This window comes from Onychomys torridus, chromosome 15 (assembly GCF_903995425.1).
Source record: "Onychomys torridus chromosome 15, mOncTor1.1, whole genome shotgun sequence".
In the NCBI taxonomy this organism is placed as follows: domain Eukaryota; kingdom Metazoa; phylum Chordata; class Mammalia; order Rodentia; family Cricetidae; genus Onychomys; species Onychomys torridus.
Window position 1 is genome coordinate 71,798,316 of NC_050457.1, and position 25,453 is coordinate 71,823,768.

The window sequence follows — 25,453 nt, forward strand, 5'->3', positions numbered from 1 at the left end:
TCGAATTTGAGCCCGCTAAGATAAGTTAGGGTGAGGCTTAGAAGCTGCCCAAGCCCACCCATTTGAACCCACCCCCTTCCGGCAGGGAAGTCAGACAGAAAAGGTTGCATGTGGCAGCCACAAAAGTGGGGAAGGAGAAGGGTTTAGAGCTTTAGCCGAAAGCTTGGAGATAAAGTAACTCTTATTTGCCCGTTCGCTGGCCAAAGTTCCTGCAACATTGTTATGCAGCCAGGTTTACTGGTGCCCACGCCTATCCAACAATGTTGGTGGTAAATATATCTGCCCCTTTGTCCGATGGCTGTAGCTGAGAGAAAAATAAAAAATTAAAATAACAAACTAGAATCAAACTTTAATCTCGGGCATCCCTGAGCGTGGAGAGAGATCTAAGAATCAGGTCAAGTCACCATTCCTCTTCATCAAGGGAACATGAGGGCTGTAGCTGCACTGCAGCTGTCCACCTGGTAGACCCAAGACGACATTTTTCTCTTCGTTGGGAGTGAAAATGTGTCTGCCGTTGTCAGTACAGCCCAAGAACAACCCCCAGGGAGTCTGTCACAAAGAATATAGCTCAGACTACAGCCGAGAGAACAGCAGACTCACTGTGAAGAATCATGGCGGTATCAGTAGTGGTAGCTGTATAGGGGTCCAGCAAGGGACATGCACGCTTGCACTTTTGCAGTCTCGATGGACGGGGGAGGAGGCAGCAAGCGGCAGCAATCAGCAGGTCCTCGGTGGTGTATATCTGAGTCATGGCACCAAATGTTGGTTAAAGCAGGAGTGCTGATGGCTGGCCGGCATTTGTGGTGGCCATGCCCAAGGAGGAGAGTGTTGGAGGAAAGTCATGAGCCATGGTTACCTTTCTAGAGATTTATTGGGAGAGAGAGAGAGAGAGAGAGAGAGAGAGAGAGAGAGAGACCGTGCAAAGGGAAGAGAGCGGAAAGAGAAAAGGGAAGCATACAGAGGGCCCACCCGCCCACTTTTTAGGCTGGGCTGACCTAGGCTGATGACATAATTAAGGACAGAATCCTTACATAATGAGGTTGCTACGATAAAAACTCATAGAAAATAATCTCTCACCAATAAAGTGCTTAGAAGAACATTTTTCTAAATAAAATAAACTAAATAAAATAGAGACTTTTGCAAAAAAAAGTTACTTGATATGACAAAAATGGATATTAAAGGAAGTTTTGCAGATACCATAGCCTCATACAATCCTATGAATCACTTTAACAGGTTTCTTATCCTAGCAGGTCTTGCTCTTGCTCTAGTGTGCGAGTGCCCAAAAGAGATTGACCACACAACTACTATGACAGGCTTAGAGACCCAGACACAGCTTCTATAACAGGCTTACTGGCAGGTAACACCCATAACCAGAAAAACCATGAGCTGACCCCACCCAGTGAGGGGCTGCATCTAAGGGGAAATAACTGATATTCCAAACATTCCTTATACCTCTAGACCGATGTCAGCCAATCAGGATCCTGAGACCTGGAAATCCCCTGATCCCAACCTCTGTTATGATAAAAAACAAAAACAAAAACAAAAACAAAAAACCAAACTAACAACCCGCCTTGCCTGGGCTCAGCTCTCTGCTCTCACCACTGCATCAGACAGAATGTCCAAGCTCTGCTGAGCTTGTAAATAAAGGCTCTTTGCTTTTACATATGGGATTTAGTGTCTGTGGTGGCCTTTTGGGGGTCCCGGTGATGTTGGCATAACACTAGCAGTAGTAACTATATTGGCTTTAAAATGTATTTTGTTCTACATATGTGAGATTGTAAGACCAACAGATAAAAGAAGGGCTGTATTTATGATGAGGCTGTATAACTTTCAAGAAAATTAATTTTTGTATGAAGGAAAGAGATCTGTGGCAACATTCCCAGTGGACCACAACAGGGCCTGCTTCAGAGAGTAGCACCTAGTCCTAATTCATCTTCTGTTTAGCAGATACCCTTTGTATCTCTTGTTGCCCTATGTGAATCTTCTCTCAGAGTCTCCCAAGGACACAAAGCCTATGCAAAACTTGGTTCAGGAAGCAGGGAAAACTGTGGTACCTGATGAATCAAGAAATTTGCACTTGGCATTGTATTTTTGGAAGCTTCTTTCAGGTTGCTTGGAACATATGGAAATCAACTGGTTAAAGTGTAATTATAGAGAAAAGTGAAAATGCCTTGGGCAAAGGGAAAGGACTTCAGTTCTTAGAGGCTGGATCACCTTGCAGCCAGAAAAAGGCTAGATTCATTCTTAAGGTGCCTCTGTGTCTTCATTCAACAGACATTTGTGAATCCACACACCTGAGCCTTGAACCACGACTGGATTCAAAATCATCTTTAAAGATAATTTTCATTTCCATATTAGTGTATTATGCACATTTTACTTACTTGTCTGAACTGCCAGCTTGCAAATAAAGACAGGGAGAATTCCTTTTATTTTATTTTATTAACATTTTTTCATTTATTTTACATGCCGATCACAGTTTACCCTCCCTCCTCTCCTTCCATCTCCCCCCACTTCCCTCTATCCCCCTCCCCATCCCCTCCTCCTCTGTCTCCATTCAGGGAGGGGCAGGTCTCCCAAGTGCTTGAACAAGGCATGACACATCAAGTTGAGGAAGGACCGAGCTCCTCCCCCTGTGTCAAAGCTGGGCAAGGTTATCATCCAGCATGAGGAACAGGTTCTGGGAGATTTCTTAGTGATTATGAACACTTGCCCTTCAGGCTTTTCCCTAGCTAGCTCTTATAACTTAATTTAACCTGCCTTTATTAATCTACAATCTTCCCCCATGGCTTTTCTTTAAATGTCTCCATGGCTTTTCTTTAAATGTCTCCACCATTCTGTACGCCTGACTTGGTCCTCATGTAGCTGCTGTCACCCTGCAGCTAGATTCATCTCTTCTGCTCTATCCCATGAATCCTGCCTGTCCTCTACTGTCTAGCTATTGGCCACTCAGCTCTATTAAACCAATCAGAAGGTGCCTTGGCAAAGACAGATCTTCACAGTGTACAAAAAGATTATCCTATACAGCATTGCTTTATTATTTTACAGTACAACTTTGTCAACATGATTCTTATTGCTGTAGTAAGATTAAAATCAGAATATATGTACCAGAAATGATCTGTAAGCCCAATATTTCTGTGTGTTGTGGATCTGGAAGTGAACACCAGACTGACTTTCCCATGGCTGTTTGAAACCAAAACAGTAGCCACATTGTTGTTAAGAAACCACATTTTCATACACTGTTATTAAGTCTCCATATCTTAAAAGAATAAGTTTCTGTTTCCTAAGCCTAATGTACCCTCCAAAACATGTGTGATGATATTTTATCTGTGTCCCAAATATAGTTTATCTGAGGATCAGAGGAAAAAGCCAGGTACTATATTAAGTAGAAGTCAGGCAATGGTAGCACAAGCCTTTAATCCTATCACTTCGGAGGCAGCTGTCTGGATCTTTGTGAGTTTAAACCCACTCTGGGAACAGAGCCAGGCATGGTGAAACACGCTTTAAATTCCAACACTACTTAACCATGAAGGTCTGGAGGTCTATACAGACAGACAGGAAGTGACAGAGCTAGGCAGGAAGAGGAAGTGATGTAGCTGGGCATAGAGGAAATGAGATGGCAGAACAGAAAGGCATGTAGGTGTGGGTATACAGGAAGTAGCTCTCTTTGGAAGCTGAAGGTCTGTAAGGTGAGATTGGCTTTGGCTTGTCCTATACCTCTGATCTTTCGGGATTTACCCCAATATCTGGCACCAGGTTTTATTAATAAGATCATTTAGCAATTTGTCTTACAACATGTTTCAACTATTCTGAACTTGTGGCCCCATGATGTTTGCTCATCGTTTGCCTTACAAACATAACCTGTGAAATGATTGCACTTTTGCCTTATGAAAATGATTTTCTGGATACCTTGATGATTCCCCTCCCACATGATTTATTTTTGAACTTCAGCTGTTTTTATTTTTTCCTGTCTAACGGCCAATTATCTCGACATCTGTTTTCTATTAACCCTAACCCCCATCAGGGGGACTGAAAAGGCTATGAGGAAGGGGCTGCTCTCTGAAATACCGACTTTGGGAGAGAAAGCCAACCGGCCAGTTCCTGGTGCACCTGTAAAATGAAGCTTGCTTTAATCAGACATTCGTGCAATTGGTTTTTCTCAGGCCTAACAGCTGTCCACCGGATTGTGTTTCTTCCTCCCAAACTCTTCTGCAGGCAGCCAAACTAATCCAGGAAGACTAAACGTCATCTAAATAGGAGAACAGGAATTCCTTTGCTCAGACTTCTGGGAAATGTAGTCTAGGCGACTGTGACATCACAGGGAGCCGACCAAGAAATCGCCTTCCGGCCTCTAGCACTCACAGGTACAGACAGCTTCCTCAAAGTTTGGCGAGAGTCCTGTCCTACACAACGCGTCTCTGACATGGAGGTTAGTGCAGGGTGCAGCGCAGCCTCAGGCACTGTGCGGGTTGCGGGGTCCGACTTGGAGGGAGCGGACCTGGGTGGCAGGGCGGAACAAGCTGCCTTGGGGCTGCTGTGCTGAACTGGCTGGGTCACAGGAGGTTGCAGGTCAAGGTTCTGGAGAAGGTGATAGGAACGGTGCACTGTGTGACAGTTTCCTTGTGACGCCTAGCACAGCCCGAGTCCACCTTGGCCTTCTGGGACAGGAGCGCTTCCTGGTGGGGCGGAGTAGTTGATAGTGAAGTCCAGGATTGCAAACTAATGATGGTCAGCTGACTGCCTGCTCCTGAGGCGGAGCTGGGAGCTCAGTGAGCAGCTCTGGTGGGGAAGCATGCTTCTCTAGCTGAGCCATCTCACATGGACGCTGTCAGATTTCTCAGAATCTATAGAGCAAACGGGTTTCCGAGTCCTTCCTGAACTGTAGCCGGCCTAGTGTACAGTCTTGGGGTCTTGATTGTGTTCATTTTTTTTCTGCCGGCTAAAGAATTAAGAAAGGAAAAAACAAAAAACCCCTGAGTCCCAACAGTTCACCGGTGGGAAATTCTGGAACACAGCAGATAGATCTACCAGAATCAGCTGCTATAGAAAAGCTTTGACTAGGATGAGAGAACACACATCTGCAGACATATGGAGGGGAAAGACCCATTGCAAAGCAGAATGGGGACTAGGAAAGCTGAACCCAGGTTCACCTTGAGGGCTGGGTTTTCTTAACTCTTTGAAAGGTCCTCCATCGTCAGTTTAGGTCTGAGTATTTGTAAGAAAGTGCTGATGTCTGCTTGTCCCAAAATGGTTGTGTCAACATGTTTTCATTGAAATTATTGAGTTGTCTAATAGTAGGACACAGGTAAAAAACTCTCATGGCCTTGTGTTCCAGTGCCAAGCTTTGGTGTCAGGTCAGCAGGGTGAGGAAGAACTCATGGACTGTGTGTATTCATGTGACTTAAAGTAAACAGACCTGTGATAGAGAAGATACTTCAGTCTACTCTATTGCACATCCCTGTCATCTCTTGTGGTGATATTGTGTTTCCCAAAATATTGTACACCCCAATAAACTTATCTTGGGTCAGAGAACGGAACAGCCACTAGATATACATAAAGGCCAGAAAATGGTGGCACATACATCTTTAATCCTAGAATTCCAGAGGCAGAAATCCGTCTGGATCTCTGTAAGTTCAAGGCCACACTGGAAACAACAAAGCATGGTTACTCATGCCTTTAATCTCAGGAAGTGATGGCAGAAAGCAGAAAGATGTTTAAGGCGTGAGGACAAGGAACTAGAGCCTGGTTAAGCTTTTGGGCTTTTAGCAGCAGTTCTGATGAGATCCATTTGGATGAGAACTCAGAGGCTTCTAGTCTGAGGAAACAGGATCACCTGAGGAACTAGCAAGGTGAGGTGGCTGTGGCTTATTCTGCTTCTCTGATCTTCCAGCACTAACCCCAATACCTGGCTTCAGGTTTGATTTTATTAATAAGACCTATTAAGATTCATGCTACAGTCTCTGAATTTGTGAGAGGGTGGGGGACAGGACCTCTGGTCATCTTCTGGTTCATAGCAAATTCAATGATGCCTAGGATACCAGAGTCTGTGACAGAAAACACTTGACCATACTTTATAGACATGATAAATACCTTCAATTGTTAATTTCATGTTTTTTACTTGTGATTATCTTCTGCTGCCCATTCCATGTGTAATGTATACATCTTTCACTATCATGCTTTTGTTGTAGGTATTAAATTTTTGTGATTACATACTTGTTTTCATTTACTCTGTGAGGAAAAATTCCTCTTTGCCTGTCTTGAATATTTATCACTATATGCATTGAATATTCATTCTTTTTGGATATTAATCTGTGTTATTTACTGTCATGACACAGTGCTGATTTCTCCTGGTTTTACTGATTTCTTCCAGTTTGCTCCTTTCATGTCTAATCTAAGGCTCCATTATTTCTTCATTTCCATTCTGCAGTTCTTGACTGATGTGGCTGCTCTGGTTACATTCCTGGGTCTTTTTCTGCAGCTGCAGCTAGGATGCCTTCCCCTGTCCTTACTCCAGAGGTTCCACTGTGTGCAGATTCTTCTTACAGTCAGCCAGAACAAAACCACTTCCTCCCTGTCCTGCACATGGGCACTGCCATGTCCAGCCAGTGAAGCAGACTGCTCATGTTGGTTCCTGCTCTTCCACAGGTCCAGTCCAGTTCCCCTTGTTGAGCAGTCCTGTCTCTTTCCTCCCAGGCTTCTTTCCTTGTGTTCTAATGTCAGTGTGAGGGAGCAGTTCCTTGTGTTCACAACTCATGCATGAACCTTGCTGTGTGAGACATGTCATATCTGGGACACTCTGGAGGGGAGGTGCGCTGGGTGAGGACGTTCAGTTCCTGCTTATTGATCTATATGAGTCTGTCAGAGGCCATGGAGAGACATTGCAAGGTTTGAACAGAGGTCAAAGACATACAAAGGACTAAACCTGAGCAGCCCAGATTTTCATCACATTGTTGTTTACCGGTTATTAAAGTGTCTGTCATAGTGTCCTCTATAATCATTATCAAATTCAGCAACATGTTTTGAATTGATAGGTGTGTGTGGTTGCAAGGTCAACTCTTTCAAAATTTGCATTCCATTGTTCTCTTTGCTGCATCCATATGAATTTAATTGGGTTTATGAGAATGCATGTCCCAAGTTGTTATTGGATATAGTATCCATACTGTTGCTTGAAGAAGATTCAGAAACAATATATTGACAATTAAAATCCACAAATATAGCTAGACATCTAATGTACAGAGCAAAACATGTGATACATTATGAAACTAAGGTTATATAATTCTTGTTACCAAAGCCAATACTATATTTTGTCTGCCATATTTTTTTATGGGTTAACCAACTTTCTGTGTCTTAAAATTGCAAAACTTGGTGACTTGAATAAAAAATTAGTCATTATTGCATGACACAGTTGTGTGAGTATAGCCCTGGGAAAAAGATCCAGGAGTTGCTTCTTCATGATGTGTGTGCTGTGTATTGAAAGCACTGTGTTATGCATTCTGTAGATCGGTGATTTTGAATGGAGAGTCATTATTTTTTAGTTCCTGATCAGTAATCCAGTTCTCTTTGACTATCATTTTGACTTCCCACCAATGATCTGCCAGTCTTCAGTTTTATCTGACTCTCTGAAAAGATGTTTCTAAGGGATACCAACAGAAGATTCAGGAGTTCTTATTACATCTACTCTGTTCATTTTGTTGTTCTAGGCTTGCCTCTAGGAACAGCCACCATTCAAATGGAGTTCTATATCCACCTCCTAATTATGGGAAGAATGTGTAACAATTTTTAATGAATGGCAATGTGCCCCTCAGACCAGACATAATTTACAATTTTTCTCCATTAAAAGTGAATTTTGCCAGTTTCAAATGCCCCTGAAAAGTTTGCTGTTAATTTTATTGGGTAAAATCCCTCCTAAAAGATATCCTGTTTATAGGCGCACTGCCATCCATCCACATTGTTTCACAGGAGATTGGCCCCAGAACAGCAGACAGAATGGTGCTATGCTGTGCTGGGCAATGTGGGGAGTGGTCCTTACAGTTGATTCTGCTTTGAGGACTGGCCAAGTTCTCTCAGAGGGTCATGATTCCATCTTCATCTTCTCTGGGCTGTGGCCCTTCTCTGCTGTGGTCATTTTTTCCCTCTTCTTGGTGACCCGCTAGTTCTGCCGTCTCCCCTTTCCTAATGCTGGGACCTTTAATGCAGCTCCTCATACTGTGGTGACCCCAACCATAAATTATTTTCCCTGTTGCTTCATAACTGTGTTTGCTAAGGCTATTTACTATCATGTAATGCTTTTGTCAATGAAGGTTTGCCAAAGAGGTCATGACCCACATTTTGAGAACCTGTGCTCTATATTGAAAAGAGAGTGGGTTCTATTTTTCTTCCTTTCTTTTTTTCTTTTTGTCCGAGATTGGGGTTCTCTGTGTAGTTTTGGTGCCTGTCCTGGGTCTTGCTCTGTAGGCTAGGCTGTCCTTGAACTCACAGAGATCCGCCTGGCTCTGCCTCTCAAGTGCTGGGATTAAAGGCGTGTGCCACCACCACCCAGTGGGATCTGTTTTTCTTTTGCTTACTTCTAAAGATGGTAACATTCTATACTAGCTACAAAGAAGCTTTCAGAATAATTCAATTTCTTTTCCTTTGAGAATGTGCTGGGTGTTCTGTTTACCCAATTGTTTCATTTTGCCTGTTCCTTGAATATATGCAGGCCTCCTCATTGCTGCTCAAGTCCACATTTATTTTTAAAAATTTCTATTGTCATTCTTTATGGAGGATATTTTCAGTTGTCCCAAAAGTCTTATGATGATAAGCTACTCTCTCCTCCCAATGGTGAAAACGCCATGCCCTGGAGACACAGGAGTCAGGGGATTGGAGCTGGATCTGACCTGAAGGTCTCCTGTCTAAGGGTGAGTTTGCTCAGTGCTGGAAGGTGCTTTGGAAAGTCCAGGGGAGAGAAGTAATAAATCCTGTGTAGCTGTTACGCCTGTGAACCACAACAATGACCAGTATGGCATGATATCTCTAAAGGTGCCACAGTGCCTCTCACATCTTGGCCTTAGCAACAGCTCTCGATGGGACTTAGAGGGGACAGGAGACCTACATAATGCTTGGAGCTGCCTCTGATGACATGTTAGGTCTTAAATCGTGGAGGAGAACATACTAACACCACTAAACCATCATAATCCCTAACTGAACTCCAAGTACTTCTCCTTAGACTCACACTGGAGTGTAGCTGTCACAGGTCATCAATGGTGCTTCTTTCTGCAGCACAGAGAACATTCCAGAAAATTAAAACTTACAAAGTGCAGAGAAGTGTTGTCTTGTGGGGCTGTGACCCAAAAGATACCCTACACTGCAATTCCCACACATAAGGCTCAGGGAATATCTCTGCATAGTGGGTATATTGATTATGAGAGCCAGAGGTCCAGCAAGTCTGCTGGGAGGCTGTGCCTTCTAGAAAGTGAAGGGAAGCTGCACCCATGATACCCCAACATCATGGCTGCCTGAACAAGCCCTGAACAATGACAGTGGCACATGATCCCCTGCAGGGGGCAGTCTGCTGGGTAAGCATCCAAGTGTAGGCACCTAAGAACTCCAAGGAGAGGGAGAATTAGTGTTTCCCAGGATGAGAGCGCTCACTGTTCCTCCAGTAACAAGTGGTCAGTCCTCAAAACTTACACAAAAATCGGCCATTCGTACTTATGAAGTTATGTATATGTTTACATATATGTATATTTGTGTGCTGTGTTTGTGTTTGTATCAATAATAATTACAGAAGTATACACTATATATTTGAGATGAACTAAATGGGGACATGAGAGAAGTTGCAATGAAGAGATAGAGGGGGAAATGACATTTTTATTCAATAATTTTAGAGTGAATTTACACTCTTGCTAATTGTGACTATATTGTTGAAACTAAGTTCTTTCAGGCAGTAAAGGTAAATAACATGATATCATCAATATGTTAAATGTAATGAATTGAAACTCATGTAAGATAAAGATATTAAACATAAAGAATTATAATAGAAGTTGGAGATATAGTGGTATTTTTCCATTGACCAGTGACCTAAGGAAGCCAACACTTGGGGACTTCCTTGTTGTGAAATATAAGTTTAACTGTGTAAAGATGTTTTGCATTTGTTTGTGAAATATTTATTTAACTATGTAAAGATGTCTTACATTTGTTTATATTGTGGAATATTGGTTTAACTATGTAAAGATGTGTTGCATTTGTTTACTTTGCCTGTTTACAGCACCTGATTCGTCTAATTAAATTCATCTAATGTCCAAAGTAGCTAGGAAGGAGATATAGGTGTAGCACGAATATTAAAAGGACTTACTAATAAAAATAAACCTGGAGCTAGGTATTGGGGTGAGCACTGGAAGATCAGAGAAACAGAACAAGCCACAACGACCTCTTTTTGCCAGTTCCTCAGCTGATCCTGTATCCTCAGACTGGAAGCCTCTGTGTCCTCATCCAAATGGATCTCAGCTGAACTACTTCTGAAAGCCTGAAAGCTTTACCAGCTAGTTTCCGGTTTCCACTCCTTATATACCTTTCTGCTTTCTGCCATCACTTCCTGGGATTAAAGGCATGAGTCACCATGCCTGGCTATTTCCAGTGTGGCTTTAAACTCACAGAGATCTGGATGGATCTCTGCCTCGCAAGTGATAGAATTAAAGGCATGTGTGCCACCATTTTCTGGCCTCTATGTCTATCTAGTGGCTGTTCTGTCCTCTGACCCCAGATAAGTTTATTAGGGTGCACAATATATTGGGGAACACAATATATCACCACATATTTTTTTTTTTTTCGCCCGAGACATGGTTTCTCTGTGTAGCTTTGCACCTTTCCTGGAACTCACTTTGTAGCCCAGGCTAGCCTCGAACTCAGAAAAATCTGCCTGCCTCTGCCTCCCGGGTGCTGGGACTTTAAGGCAAAGCAAGAGGAGGGATCTGGGAGACAGAGACAGAGGCAGATGTCAAGGGCCAGACAGACAGACAGGAAGGAAGCAGGAAACAGGACATACAGAATGAAAGAAACATAAAAGCAACAAGGCGAAATAGATGAATAGAAACAGGGAAAATTAAGTTATAAGAGCTAGTGGGACAAGCATAAGCTCAAGACCAAGCTTTCCTAATTAATAAGAAGTCTCCATGTCATGAAAAGAAAAATGCCAACTACACTTCCTGAAGGATGAATGCTCTGGGACAGTGTGATAGGAGGAAGAAGCCCCCAGTGCTGTTGTCCCGAATGCTGGGTGTGTGTAAACTTTATGCGGGGTAAAATCAGAAGCCTGAACGATAGTGTTTGAGGAGGTGGCCATACCATAACTAGAAAGAGGATCCAAAGCTGAACCATGATGTTATTGGTGGTTATGATAAACGACATTGGTGGCAGCAGAAAAGTCACAGGCCACAAAGAGCTTTATTAGAAAGAAAGAAAGGGGATAGGAGGGAGGAGAGCCAGGCCTGGTCAGAAAGCAAGATGGCGGGAGCAGAGAGAGAGAGAGTATGGGGGTCCGCGTACAGCTTTTTAAGGTGGGAATTGCGTGGCTACAGGGCAGGTACATAGTCACCAGGGCCCACTGATGGCGTAAGACCCAGAACCCCGAGGAGCCATGTACAGAGTCCTAACATTCCAGACTTTGCTTTGTGGTGATATTATGTTCCCTAAAATATTGTGCACCCTAATAAACTTATCTGGGATCAGAGAACACAACAGCCACTAGATACAGAGGCCAGAAAATTGTGGCACACATGCCTTTAATCCTAGCATTCCTAAGGCAGAGATCCATCTGGATCTCTGAGTTTAAAGCCACACTGGAAACAGCCAGGAATAGTGACCCACGCCTTTAAACCCAGGAAGTGATGGCAGGAAACAGAAAGGTATATAAGGCATGAAAACCAGGAACTAGAGCCTGGTTTTGCTTTTAGGCTTTTAGCAGCAGTTCAGCTGAGATCCATTTGGATGAGGACCCAGAAGCTTCCAGTCTGAGGAAAGAGGATCAGCTGAGGAACTGGCCAGGTGAGGAAGCTGTGGCTTATTATGCTTCTCTGATCTTCCAGCATTCACCCCAATACCTCCCCCTGGGTTTGTTTTTTTTTATTAATAAGACCTTTTAAGATTCATGCTACATTGCTCATTATTAAAAAGCAAGTGAATAGGAATAGGACGTCGTTTCTGCTTCCAGCTGAATTGGTGGGCATTGTTTGGCTTTTGGGGGGAGTAGGAAGGGGGGTCTTCTGAGGTAGACAGGCGTCCTGGGAAGGGGTTGTCCTGCTGCCTTGGAGCTGTCCATCCCTCTTTGCTTGGCACCCTGGCTGCTTTTGTGTCTGACAGGATGCTGGTGAGGCAGGAAAAGCCTGAAGTAGATCCGACCTATCCAGATGGTTTTAAGCTGGTTTCTGGAACTTGGGAAAAAAATTGAACATGTTAAGGAGCAGCCATGAGAAAATTAGTGACCAGTTGTAGTGTTTAGTACTCTGCTTATGTTGGTTAGTGTTAATGAGAGAGACAGAGAGATTGAAACATATTTTTAAGCTTTATCAGAGACAGATTATTTAAGGCACCTATTTCCTTTACTAGTTTTGCGTCCAGGGGATACAGGCGATAGAACTCAAACACTTTTGGGTCTTGGGGTGTAAGTACCTTTTAGCTATTACAGTTTCTTACTTGATGATTTCTGGACCCCAGTTCTGTGGTGGTCCTGTCCCATTAGCTGAGCAGTGAGTTAGAAGAGGAACTGGGAAGAGAAAAGCTTGTGGTGCATGAGAAGAACTTATTTCTTTGGAATTAGGGACAAGGCAGAGATCAGGGCTCTGTCTGTGTGCACAGGGAGGAGAAGCACTGCTGACAGGTCTGGAGTGAGGCACATAGAGGAAGCAATGAAATGAAAGCTCCACCTTCACTGGAAAATCTTTTCCCATTAAGTAACCCTGAAAGTACAATTACATCTGGTGGGGAGGGTGAGTAAGACAGTTCTCCCTACCCCGACAATAGGGATCATTTCTCAGTTCCCAAGTGACCCTAACTAGTGTCAAGTTGACAGGAGAACTATTTAGCCCAGTGCATCTTGGTTATTATATTATTAATGGTTTTAATTAAACTAAAGTGCAGTATCATTCATTGATCTTTATTTCAGGAAATGCTGTCTTTTTGGGATGTGGCCATTGAGTTCTCTGCAGAAGAGAGGGAATGCCTGGAGCCTGCTCAGTGGAATTTGTACAGGGATGTGATGTTGGAGAATTACAGCAACCTTGATTTCCTGGGTGAGGATCATCCATAGTGAATTCTTATTTCACCATCAACATGTAGCTTCCTCACTTTGTATGGTGTCTCATGGAAGTATTTCAACCGCCAGTTTCATATCCTTTGTTTTCAGAAAATAAGGGAGGTTGCTGTATTGAAAGTCATTTTGGGGCTGGTGAGATGGCTCAGTTGTTAAGAGCACTGAATGCTTCTCCAAAGGACCCAGATTCATTTCCCAGCACCCATAAGCAGCTCTCAACTCTGTAATCCCAAGACCTATCGCCCTCATGCTGTGTGGTATTTTGTGTGTGTGTGTGTGTGTGTGTGTGTGTGTGTGTGTGTGTTCTCACATATAAAGCTTGATTTAGTCAGAGGGCAGAGCTAGCCTCTATATGACCATAACGGTTTGGAGGATTGTAGAGACAAGGATAGGAAAATGATAAGGTGGGGCTGAGACAGGATCTCAGCCCTTTTGGATGGAGGAATAGAAGAGGTAGCAAGTCAGTGATGGCTGCTTCCCTGCTTCTCTGATCTTTCAGGTTCTTTCCCTGATATCTGACTCTCAATTTTTTATTGATAAAGTTAATTAGATTAAAACTTCATCCTCACATGGACATATATGCAGGCAAAACACTAATGCATATGGAAAAAAAGTAAATTGTGGGGGAAAAAATCATTTCACTGTTGTTCTCTTTTTGTGTTTAACTTTTCTATGTTGGGACTGTTAGAAAGTCAGTGGCATTAGACTTGGAGTACACTTATTAGTTAAAGTATTTCATACTTCAGTTTTAATATTATTTCTTTAAATGAAACTCATAATCTGAATGGTGTAAATTCCTTTATGTAGTGTAGTGATCCTATCAGGAAACATTTAAGGAACTGATTATCTGCAATCATTTATTACATCATCTCTTTCCTTATAAGCCATGTACTGGAAGTGACATATCAATTCCAAGTAAAAGAATACATAAGCAATCTTCTCCCCTTTTCCTACAAACAGGTCTTGCTATGTCTAAGCCATACCTAGTGACATTATTGGAGCAAAGACAAGAGCCTTCAGATGTGAAGAGACAAGCAGCAACCAATGTGCATCCAGGTCTGTAGAAATGAGGGGTTTGGGAGCAGAATTGAGGTCCAAATAATTAAACAGAAAGGCAGGCTTTCCCATGTGTCTTGAAACATGAAATGATGGTAATCATTCTTTGGGTCTCTCCTTCATGTCTTTCTTGTCAAAGTATATCATTCATTTGTTTATGATGGTTGAGTCTCTTAAGCTTTGTATTTCCCCAACAGAGAGCCGTGCTTCTATTTACAGTGACTTCCAAGGGTTGTTTTGTTTTGTTTTTGTTGTTGTTATTGTTGTTGTTGAGTCTCCATTATAGTGAAAAACTCAGGGAAAGAGAACTCATTGCTGGTCAGACTGAGAGTCATTTATTCACAGAGGTTGAGCGTAGACTCATACCAGAAAGATCTCTACACCAAAGTGAGCATGATTGGGTTTATTAAGCCAAACCCACAATTCCATCACTGAGAGACAGGCAGAGACAGAAACCTCAACACTTTCAGTTCTGTTGATTAGAACAGTTTGGGGGAGGGGAGCAGTTAGATAAAACTCATACAAACCAGAGACACTTTGGACAGTTCCTTCAGCACTGTTCTTAAGGAAGAGTCAAAGCATTAACTTATTGTAGAAGGGGTTGTATGGGGCCATTATGTACACTGATTTATTGAGAATATTTGGTATTTTCAACCCTTTTACCACCAGTCCGTTGAGCAGGGCCTGACCATCAGACCTAGGAAGAGTAGGACAGGGTGAGCTACAAGGCCTTACACTGTTGACTCAAGCATGTCCATCAAACCTGTTTGTATACAGTGATTTTGGACAGCATACAGTCAGCAGTTGAGGCAAGGGCACTTTCTTTCCCAGTGTCTTAACTTTTGCCACAAGGAAAGGAAACTCCATATAGAGTTTCTTCTCTTAAGTAGATTGGTGATGCCAGGACCACAAATGTCTCATTGTTATATAAAAAATAATCTATGTTATCTGTAGATGTATGAAATGTTTGAAGATGACCTGTATATCTAAAATATATCTCTTTGACCTTGAAAACACACCTAACCTTAATACAAGTTTGATTATAATTAGTGACTATTTAATACCCTTGCATTTCTTTATTATCTTAAATAGTTTATAATAATAACTTTCAAGGACTAATAATTTTCTTTACATTGTTAAATGAGTTGCATAAGTACAATGCCTTTAACAAGAGTAGAATTGTATGTACAGTATGTTCTAATGAAAATAACCTCTGATTTATATCAATATAAAAAAATTCATACCAATGTAAAGTTTTTATAACTAGTATTTGTTCTTTATGTTGAAAAGCAGATGTAACAATCTACCTTTTTATCCAATCATGTCTATACCCCTTCTTTTCAGAGTAGATTCATTAATCTATACTTTTATGCTGTGATATCTGTATTTCCCTTTTTTTCTTTTCAAAACATGATCCCTGAATTGAATCTCCTTTGTTCAGCTCTTTTCATAATCATTACCAATAACAACTTGTAACCAACCACCCTAAATGATGAGAAATATCCATAATCCATTGAATGACTACACACATCACCTCTTGCGAATATGGGTGTTTTGTCCTTAAATTTAAAAGTCCTGCTGTCTGTGGGCAATGGAATCTTTAGGGTACCCTATTTAGGGTATCCTAAATCCTATTTTGTATCCTAAATAATTAATAGAATGTTGCCTTTGAATTTTTTCAGGAGCAATTTGTAACTCCAAAAAAGGCACAGTTTTCCTTCATTCCTCAAACAATCTAAAGTATCTATATTTGAGACAGCCAGTAAAATGTAATTCACATAATGGAAACCTATAGATTGATGAAGTTGTTTATGTATCATTTCCAATGGCTTTCATACAAAATGTTGACACAGGTTGGGGCAATTTAACAGTCCCTATGGGAAAAGCTTTCATTGATATCTGTTAACAGACTGAAAATTATTATAAATAGAAAACATGAAGGAAATTTTTTTCTCTATGTTTTTGTTAACAGTATAGTGAAGAAACAGTCTTTTAAGTCAATGACTATAAGAGGTCCTCCTTTAGGTAATAGAGAAGACAAAGAAATTCCAGGCTGTAGAGAGCCAGTTGGCTGAATCACCTTATTTATAGATCTTATATCTGTTACCATTCCCCATTTTTTCTTATTTATTTATTTATTTTTGATTTTTCCAGACAGAGTCTCTCTGTGTAGCTTTTGGAGTTTGTCCTGGAGCTTACTCTGTAGACCAGGCTGGCCTTAAACTCTACAGATTTATTTTTAATAACAGACATAAGGGAATTCCAATTCCAATTCTTACCTGGTTGATTCTTCAGTATACTGATCATTTAGTTGCTTCTGTACCAGTTCTAAGGCTGTAATTTCTCTGATATTAAAGGCCATTGCTCAATTCATACAGGTTTGCTGATTATCCATCTTAAAGGTAGGGCTTTTGTTGTCTTTGAAAGATCAGCAGCTGTTGTGCCCTGTTCTTGAACAAGCTGAATGGTCGGTGACTGTTCTTTATAATAACCTTTTAATATTATTTCCAGAAATATATGATAGTTTTGGTTTGTTTTTGATATTTGAGGGTTGTTAATTTGAGTATATTATTAATGTCACAAATCACATCCCCATAAATTCATTGCTATGTTAGTCACATATGGCTTTTATATTCCTCTCTGTCTTTCTGGCCTTACACATTTGACCCATCTTGCACTCTGTTTTACTTGAGATAATGATCTATTCCCTAAAAGCTGAGCATGTATCTCCTGAATAGGCTAATTTGGATGCCAAGATTCTGGTGCAATTATTGTTACATCTGCACCTGTGTCTACAAGACCTTTAATGACCATTTATTCACATTTTTAACTTTGGCATTTAACTTTTGTTCATTTATAGACATTTGACAAAATATTTGCTTTACTGTTTCTCCAGAATTTTTTGTTTTATCTTCTTAAGGTGTTTTATCATCCAGAGCAGTATTTTTGTTTTGTTTTGTTTTGTTTTTACAATAGGCATTAAGTTCTTCAATTGCTGTAGGAATGTGTTTCCTCATGGTCACAGGAAATGACTGAACCAAATTTGGTACAGGGGCCTGTGAGAGGAACCCCCGCAAGGCATTTCTGGATGTCAAAGAGTTACTTTGTCTGTCCTTGTTGATCTACATTCCTTAGTTGAATGCTGTTCTTTGCCACACCTTGTGAATACTCCAGAAGGGAGGGGCATTCTGTTTGGATTATTCTTAGCAATGTTGTGTGCACAATCCTTTGTTAGTTGACTTTGTTTATCACAATTGAAATACCTAACATTTTGATTTTTTTTCAAACTTCTGGAAACCACTTCTCCAATCCAAGCATCATCATGGTTATGAGATTCAATATTGACTGTATCTCAAATCTATTCTTCTGTAGGTGCTGATCTTGCCTTTAGTGGCCTAATTACCCTTCTGTATTGTGAATTAACATTTTCAAAAGGTAGAGATTCAATTATTATTAGCCTGGCTTCTGAATTTGGTATCATTCTATTTGTTGCTGAAGTCAATATTTGTTAAAAAAAATCATTGAAGGTTTCTTTTGGGCCCTGTATAACTGTAGTAAATAAGTCAATTTTCTTTCCTACTTCTTCAATTCCGTCTCAAGCATTCCAGGCTGCTGTGAGACATAAAGACAGGGTGTGTTCATCATATAGAGATTGCCTTTCTACATTAGTATAATCTCCCTCTCCAAGAAGGTGGTCTTGGGAGATTTCCATACCTCTAGGCCTGAACATTGTTCAGTGTTTTTAGCCTCATCTTTCCACCAGGTCCTCCACTGTAATTGAGGACCAGCCTCCAAGACTTCTGTAATCCAGTCTATAGTCTTGAATGACAATTCTATTACAAATTGCCATGTGTTTAACATCTGCTTTACAAAAGGTGAACGCATGCCTTATGAGACTATCACTTCTTTGAATGTCCTTAAATCTAATATTTGCAAAGTAATCCAGTCAGCTCTTACACGTCCTTGAGGATTTGTATCATTTGGCAGTTCCTGTAAGAACACTGGATAAATTAAGGTTGGCTATTTGAGAACCTTATGCTGTTCCTCTGTAACCTTATAGTGCAATGCTAAGATTCGTTCTCCTTTAAGTTCCTCTGTCTGGGTTTGAATATCTCTATGATCTGTTTTAATGTTTTTGTAAGACTTGTCACTTAACACTCATATTAACCAACTTTTTTAGTGATAAAACAAAATGATCAGATAGTATTTATAATCGACATTATACAAATCCCATCTACCTTAATTATCCTCTCATTTAACTGTTCCATTTTCAAACCATCCAGTGTATTATCATATAGAGACCTAAGTCCCTCTATTGTGATAGTATTTTCTATCTTTTAATGTGAGTCAAAACTCCCTTTTAACTAATTTCCCCTATTAAAAAGAATCTCAATCATGTCACCAAATCTGAAAATGATGTTGAAGATTTGATGCTGACTGCTCTGCATAGAACAGTAGAAGCCCAATTGGTTTTCAAGGCAGCTAACTAGTTTGGCAGCCCCCCTAGTAGGGCACCCAGGGAAAGCCCACACCCACCAGGAGAGGGAAGAAGCCAAAGAGCCAGTCGTCTTCATGGAGGAACATGCAAAAGCAGCTAACTTTTGGGATTTTTGGAGTCCAAAAGCCTGTGGAGTTTGCTGCAGATAGGTAGCAACAGAAAAATCCCAGACTCCCTCAGAGGGCTTGGGGAAAAGGACGGAAAATCTAGCTGGTAGGGTGCTGACTCTGGTTGTGTGCAGCTCTGTTCTGTGCCAATGGCTGCAAAGCCACAGGCATGGGGCTTTTCCCTGAATTTGTACCCCACAACTTAGATGCCGGATATAGCACAAATATTAATTGTTCTTAGTAATAACAACCCGGAGTCAGATATATGGGTACGTGCTAGAAGATCAGAGAGACAAAGGAGCAAGCAAGCTCAGCCACTTCTTACCTCGCCACTTCTCAGCTGAAAAAGGGCAGAGCTCCTGTTTCTGCCTGCGTTACCTGTCATTATATATTGTGTACCCTTATAAAATTTGCCTGAAAATCAGAGGATAGAACAAGCCACTGTGTTAAACATAGAGGCCAGGCAGTGTTGGCAAACACCTTTAATTTTATTACTGGGGAGGCAGAGATTTGTCTGCATCTCTGTGAGTGCAAAGCCACCCTGAAGGAATCACATGAAATTGACTTAGTCTAGGAGAGAAACAGAGACAGGCATTGGTGGCACACACCTTTAATCCATTTCTCAGGAGTCATGGGCCTTTAATCCCAGCGCTAAGAAGGAAGTGATATGGCTGGACAGAGAAAGTTCTATAAGGCTTAAAAAGACAGGAACTAAAACTTGTTTGGTTGAAGCCTTTTCACTGAAGCTTTTCATTCAGCTGGAGAGCTTTTGGCTGAGGACACAGAGACATTCAGTCAGAGGGTTCATGGAGTTGTTGAGGTGAGACATGGCAGTGGCTTGTTCCTTTGTCTCTCGGATCTTTCAGCATTCACCCCAATATCAGGCTCCAGGTTTTTTTATTATGATACCAATTAAGAATTTGAACAACACTCACCAATTCTTCTCTCCCCCCGTGCCGTATCACTTCTTATATCCTTCTTGCAAGTTCTGGGATTAAAGGTGTGTGCCACTGTCTGGCTTTTATGGTTAACTGGTGCTTGTTCTGCCTTCTGATCTTCAGGCAAGCTTTGTTTGTCAGAACGCAAACCACCACCACAAGGGCAGTTTCTTTGCCCAAAGGAAAACAAGCTTCATACAGAGTTTCTTCAGTGCCCATCATCTTCTCTGAAGTAAATTAGTGCTGCCAGGAGCAGACATGTTTTTCTGTATTTTTAATTACACATTACATTTTTAAATGAGCTGTATCAACACAATACACAAAACGAGTAGAAATATACATACAGTATTAAAAATTAACTTCAAATTTGATTCAATAAACTAAAATGAATACCAGCGTAAAATATTTTGAGATTAATGGTTGTCTTTTGGCTTAAAATAGATTCAATAATCTACCCTTTTATCCCATCATTTCTATATCATATCCCCCTTTTTTCCTTTAGAAAGAGATCTTTGAATTTAATTCTTTTGTTCAGCCTTTAAAAAAATAAGACCAATACATACTTGTAACCAACCCCCCCTTAAATAATAAGCATCCATAACTCATATTTTGGGAATGTGGGTGTTCTGTGGACTACTTCCTCTTGTCTGTGGGCACTGCTATTTTGGGGGAAACCTTAAGAACACCAGGATAATTGTTGGGGCTTGTCTGGAGTAGTGTGTGACATTTAAACTAGCAAGTATTTTGCATACCAGTTGGGTGGGAGGCATAGGTATAAGGATCCCCTTGGTATCCTCAACCATCAGAAGTAGGTAGATCTCTTAAGTTTTAGGCCAGCCTAGTCTAGAGAGTGAGTTCCAGGACAGGAAGGTCTACACAGAGAGACCTTACCTTGAAAAAACAAAAATAAACAAAAAAGGAAATCAGTAATGTTGTCATCTATTCATTGACAAATATCTTGTCTCCGGGAAAGTTTGTGTAATGTACAGGTGAACCTGAAGATTTTTTAAATCAGAACTTGATATGTTTCAGGTTTATATATTTTTTGTCAACAAAATAAAACATAAAGTACTGTCCAGAATTTATGAGCTATAAATGCAATATTTTTGCGAACTCTCTACTTTTTGTGCAGCTTATCTTTTATTCCTTCTAAAATAAAACTATGTGGAGAATATTTTATATTTAGATATACAAATTCACATAGTCACAATTAACTTTCTCCTTTCCTGGCTTGCTTTATTTATAATTTCATGGGTTTCCATTCCAGCCATAGAACATCTCTACTGTTTAATGGTTTTATTCTTTTACTAAAATTCCCTTGCACCTTATTTAGCTATTAAACTTTGAATAATATGCCATTATGTCTTATGTTTTCTTTGGTTGTGCCCTTATTTTAGGAGAAGTATAGATTATTTCTACCTCCAATATTTTATAATTTATGCTTAGTGACTATAGGTTTTGAAATGAACTATAGTTTCACACTGATGCTTCAATATATATATAAGTAAATGGTTCCTTTAAAAAGAAAAACATTAGGTATAAATATTATTTCCTAGCCTCTGATGATATCTCAACTTTGGCTCAACAGGAATAACAACCAATGATTATAACATTTACAACAAGACCATCAATTATAACGCACTGTATATTCAACGCCAGAGAATTCATAAAAGGGAAAAACTCTACAAGTGTGAAGAATGTGGTAAAGGTCTTAGTTCTCATAAAACACTTTCCATCCACAAGAGACTTCATACTGGAGAAAAATCCTACATGTGTATAGAATGTCATAAGACCTTTAATACTCGTGAATCACTTTTTATACACCAGAAAAATCATACTGATGAAAAATCCTATAAGTGTGAAGAATGTGGCAAATTATTTTACTATCCTTCAATGCTGAAGCAACATCAAAGAATTCATTCTGGAATGAAACCCTACAAGTGTGAAGAGTGTGGCAAATCCTTTTATACTCCTTCAGTGCTGAAACAACATCAAAGAATTCATAGTGGAGAGAAACCATACAAGTGTACAGAATGTGGCAAAGCTTTTTATGAATCATCAATCCTTCAGGTACATAAGCGAATTCACAATGCAGAGAAACCCTACCAGTGTGAAAAATGTGGCAAGTGTTTTTGTTCATCTTCATACCTTAGACAACACCAAATAATCCATTTTGAACAAAAACCCTACAAATGTGAAGAGTGTGGCAAGAGTTTTTGTTCATCTTCATCCCTTAGACGACATCAAACAATCCATTCTGAAGAGAGTGCGTACAAGTGTGAAGAGTGTGGCAAAAGGTTTTCCTACTTTTCACACCTTCAAGCACATCAGAGAGTCCATACTGGAGAGAAACCATACAAGTGTGAGGAGTGTGGTAAATGTTTTTCCTCATGTTCATCTCTTAGAAAACATCAACCAATCCATTCTGAAGGGAATCACTTCAAGTGTGAAGAGTGTGGTAAATGTTTTTCCTTATCTTCATCCCTCAGACGACATCAAACAATTCACTGGGAAGACAATCCCTATAAGTGTGAAGAGTGTGGCAGATGTTTTTGCTCATCTTCATCCCTTAGAGGACATCAAACAATCCATTCTGAAAACAATCCTTATTTGTGTATACAATGTGGCAAACGGTTTTCCTATTCTAGGAGTCTTCAAGAACATCAAACAGTTCATACTGGAGAGAAACTGTACAACTGTGAAGAATGTCACAAAACCTTTCGTTACCACTCAGGCCTTAGGAGACACAAGAGAGTTCATGCTGGAGACAAACCCTAAAAGTGTGAAGAGTGTGATGATGTTTTTCCTTATTTTTAATGTTTAGACGACATTTAAAAAAAAAAAAAAAAATCATTCTGAAGACAATCCCTAAAAGTATGGGGAGTGTGCCAAAGACTTTGCTAATTTTTATATCCTTACTGAACACATGATATAGTTCATACAGGAGAGAAATCTTTCAAATGTTTTAAGAAGTTTACTTCAACCCTTAAAACACGTCAGATAATTCATTCTGACTACAAATGCCATGAATGTGTGAAGTGTGGGTAAAGTCATTGCTGATAATTCAGGTTTTATCCACCTCTAATGAGTCCATAGTGGAGAATATTAAGTTAATTATTTCAGAATGTCCACACGAACACCTACCTTCCAAGAGCACAAATGCTAAGAATTATAGCGAGCCACAGGACTATGAAATAGAAGTCCAGCTGTATATTATAAGCTATACCTTGACGAGGCCAACGGTCAATTGAGTGAGAAAGCCAGTCAGCAAGGTCTATTGGTGTTAGGCGGCTTAATATTCAGTTGTGTCTTGCTATGAATTCTTTGTGCTCATAATTCTCCTAAAGTGTGTGTGTGTGTGTGTGTGTGTGTGTGTGTGTGTGTCTCCTTTTCAAAACACCTGAATAGTTGCATAGACAGAACCTTCTGCCTCTGAGCTCCAGGCCCCCTCTTTACCATTGGTTTTGGGTGTCTGCTATTTGCAAATACCTTCCTTGAGCTCCTTCCTAAGATAAAGTTAACCCCAATCAAAGTCTTAAAAGACAAGCAAGCAACAGAACATCTGTTAGATGCCTGAGAACCCCCCCCCCAGCTTAGATAAAATGTCCTTTCTGAGACTACATGTCTCATAGGCCAAATGTCTACAAACTAGATGATCAAGCCTTGTTGTTGTGCAAATCCAGGCCCCCCATCTCACTGCCCCAGAAAACCTCTTAGATCAAAGGGAGTTTCCCCTCAGCAGGTGTTTGAAGCTGTAATGCAGATCGACTAGCTATAAACACTCTTCTCCCCCTCCCCCTCCCCCTGCCCACTACCAGTCAGGGAACTGGTAGCAGAGGGAAAAGGTGACAGCTTTAACTTTTAGTGACCTGCAGACTTTGCCTGCCCTATTACCTGTAAGTCTATAGTTGATAGATTCATCATGCCTCCGCCTAACCACAATAAGGACATATTTCTAGCGCATACATTCCTTTTCTGATTTATCACAACTACTAACTGACTCCACTCTCATCTCTCCCCTTTTGGGTTGCAAATAAAATTGCCAGGAAGCCTCTAGAGGGGACCCCTACAATCTTGTGCTATATACAAAACATAAGGTGTTACTGTCTGGGATAGGATAGAGGCCAGTCCTGGGAGAAGGAAGAAGAGGGAGGGAGGGAGGAAGGACGACTGAGGGATTGAGGATTGAGGGATTGAAGATGGGAGAGAGCTAGGATTGGAGGAAACAGAGTTGAGATGATGAAGGATTGAGGGAACTAGGAACTGAAGATTAGAGGGAATTAAGAATGGAGGGAACAAGAAGAAGGGAACTAAGGAAATGAAGAGAGATCTGAGAGTTGAACTAGTGACTGAATGATGGTGACTGAAGAATAAACGAATTGAACTAAAGAGCTCCGAGCAACTGGATTCATTCCCACGCCGTTGGTGGTGTCTTTCCTGGGCCCCTGGATTTGTATAAATTTAAGGCTGGACCTTGAATGTTATAGAAAAAAGAATGTCATCAGAGAACACTAGAGATTTCTCTTTGCTGTAACCCTCAACAGTTTGATCAAGCAGTGTGTTTTAAACTGCCTTGATTAATGAGTCTCTTCTGCAACTATAAATGTTCCATGAAAGCTTTACCATGTCATAACTTTGTCCATTGGGAGCCTGGAATCTGAGATCTGGGCTGTGTCATAGTTACTGTTGTGTTCCCAGTGGAGTCATCCAAGCTCCTGTAATATCTCGCCTTGGTGTATAAGAAGCTCAGTCTCTGAGCTAGCAAGTTTTCACCCAGCATTTGGCTCTGGAATTCTTATTGGTAAAAAATAGGATACAGAGTTAATTAAAACTACAAGAAGGCTCTCCCAGTCTAAGGCCTCAGCAGCAGTAGGCAGCAGCTGCAGAGACACACAGTCATCAGCTGAGGCAGAGATTACATCAGGTGCAGATGCTGTGCCTCAGATAAAAAACAACAGTGACCATAGAGCAATAATGACAGCAAAGTTATGAGAGGAACCAATTATTTTCTGATTGGATTTAAAGCTTATCCACAAATAGTAACTGGTGTGATGTTAATTTGGTGATATACTTTGACTTGACTAGGTGATAAGCCCTAGGGAGAATTTATTGCTGTTATTCTAATAAGTGGATACTAACTGAACCCAAGATATCTTTATATGTACAGAGTCAAGAACCTTTCAACACCCACCACAAAATATTATATGGTGTGATAGATGAAGTGTGGGAGCCCAAAACTGAATCAGTTTCCCAGTTTTAATCTGAAGTCTATTCTTAGTCAATAGAGTTCAAGCTTGCTTGCTCCAGGGCTGTGAGAATGTCCTAATTAGCCCATAAGAAGGCACACACTATCTAGCTAGATGCAGGCTGCTGATGCCAGCTGAAGGTACATTGAGATAGAAAATGAAACTGCCTGCTCCTTGATGCAAGGCAGGATAGATAGTGGTTGAATGCCTGTGCTATGCATTGTTCTACCTCTGTCCTTCAAAACTGTATATAAGCTATCTGTGAAATAGGCAAGGGACTGTCCGGCATTGACTGGCAGACCTCTCGACTCTTCTGTCTTCTTCAC

General features: G+C 40.7%; 1 protein-coding gene across 1 annotated transcript; it reads left to right on the plus strand.

Moving 5' to 3' along the window:
* The first annotated feature begins 3,655 nt into the window (after positions 1-3,655).
* Positions 3,656-25,270, plus strand: LOC118596083 (zinc finger protein 58-like). The gene is made up of 5 exons (XM_036206809.1): positions 3,656-3,686; positions 4,213-4,426; positions 13,136-13,262; positions 14,243-14,338; positions 21,470-25,270. The coding sequence occupies exons 2-5, from the start codon at positions 4,421-4,423 to the stop codon at positions 22,657-22,659; spliced, it is 1,419 nt and encodes a 472-aa protein (XP_036062702.1). The 5' UTR covers positions 3,656-3,686; positions 4,213-4,420; the 3' UTR covers positions 22,660-25,270.
* The last annotated feature ends 183 nt before the right edge of the window (positions 25,271-25,453 follow it).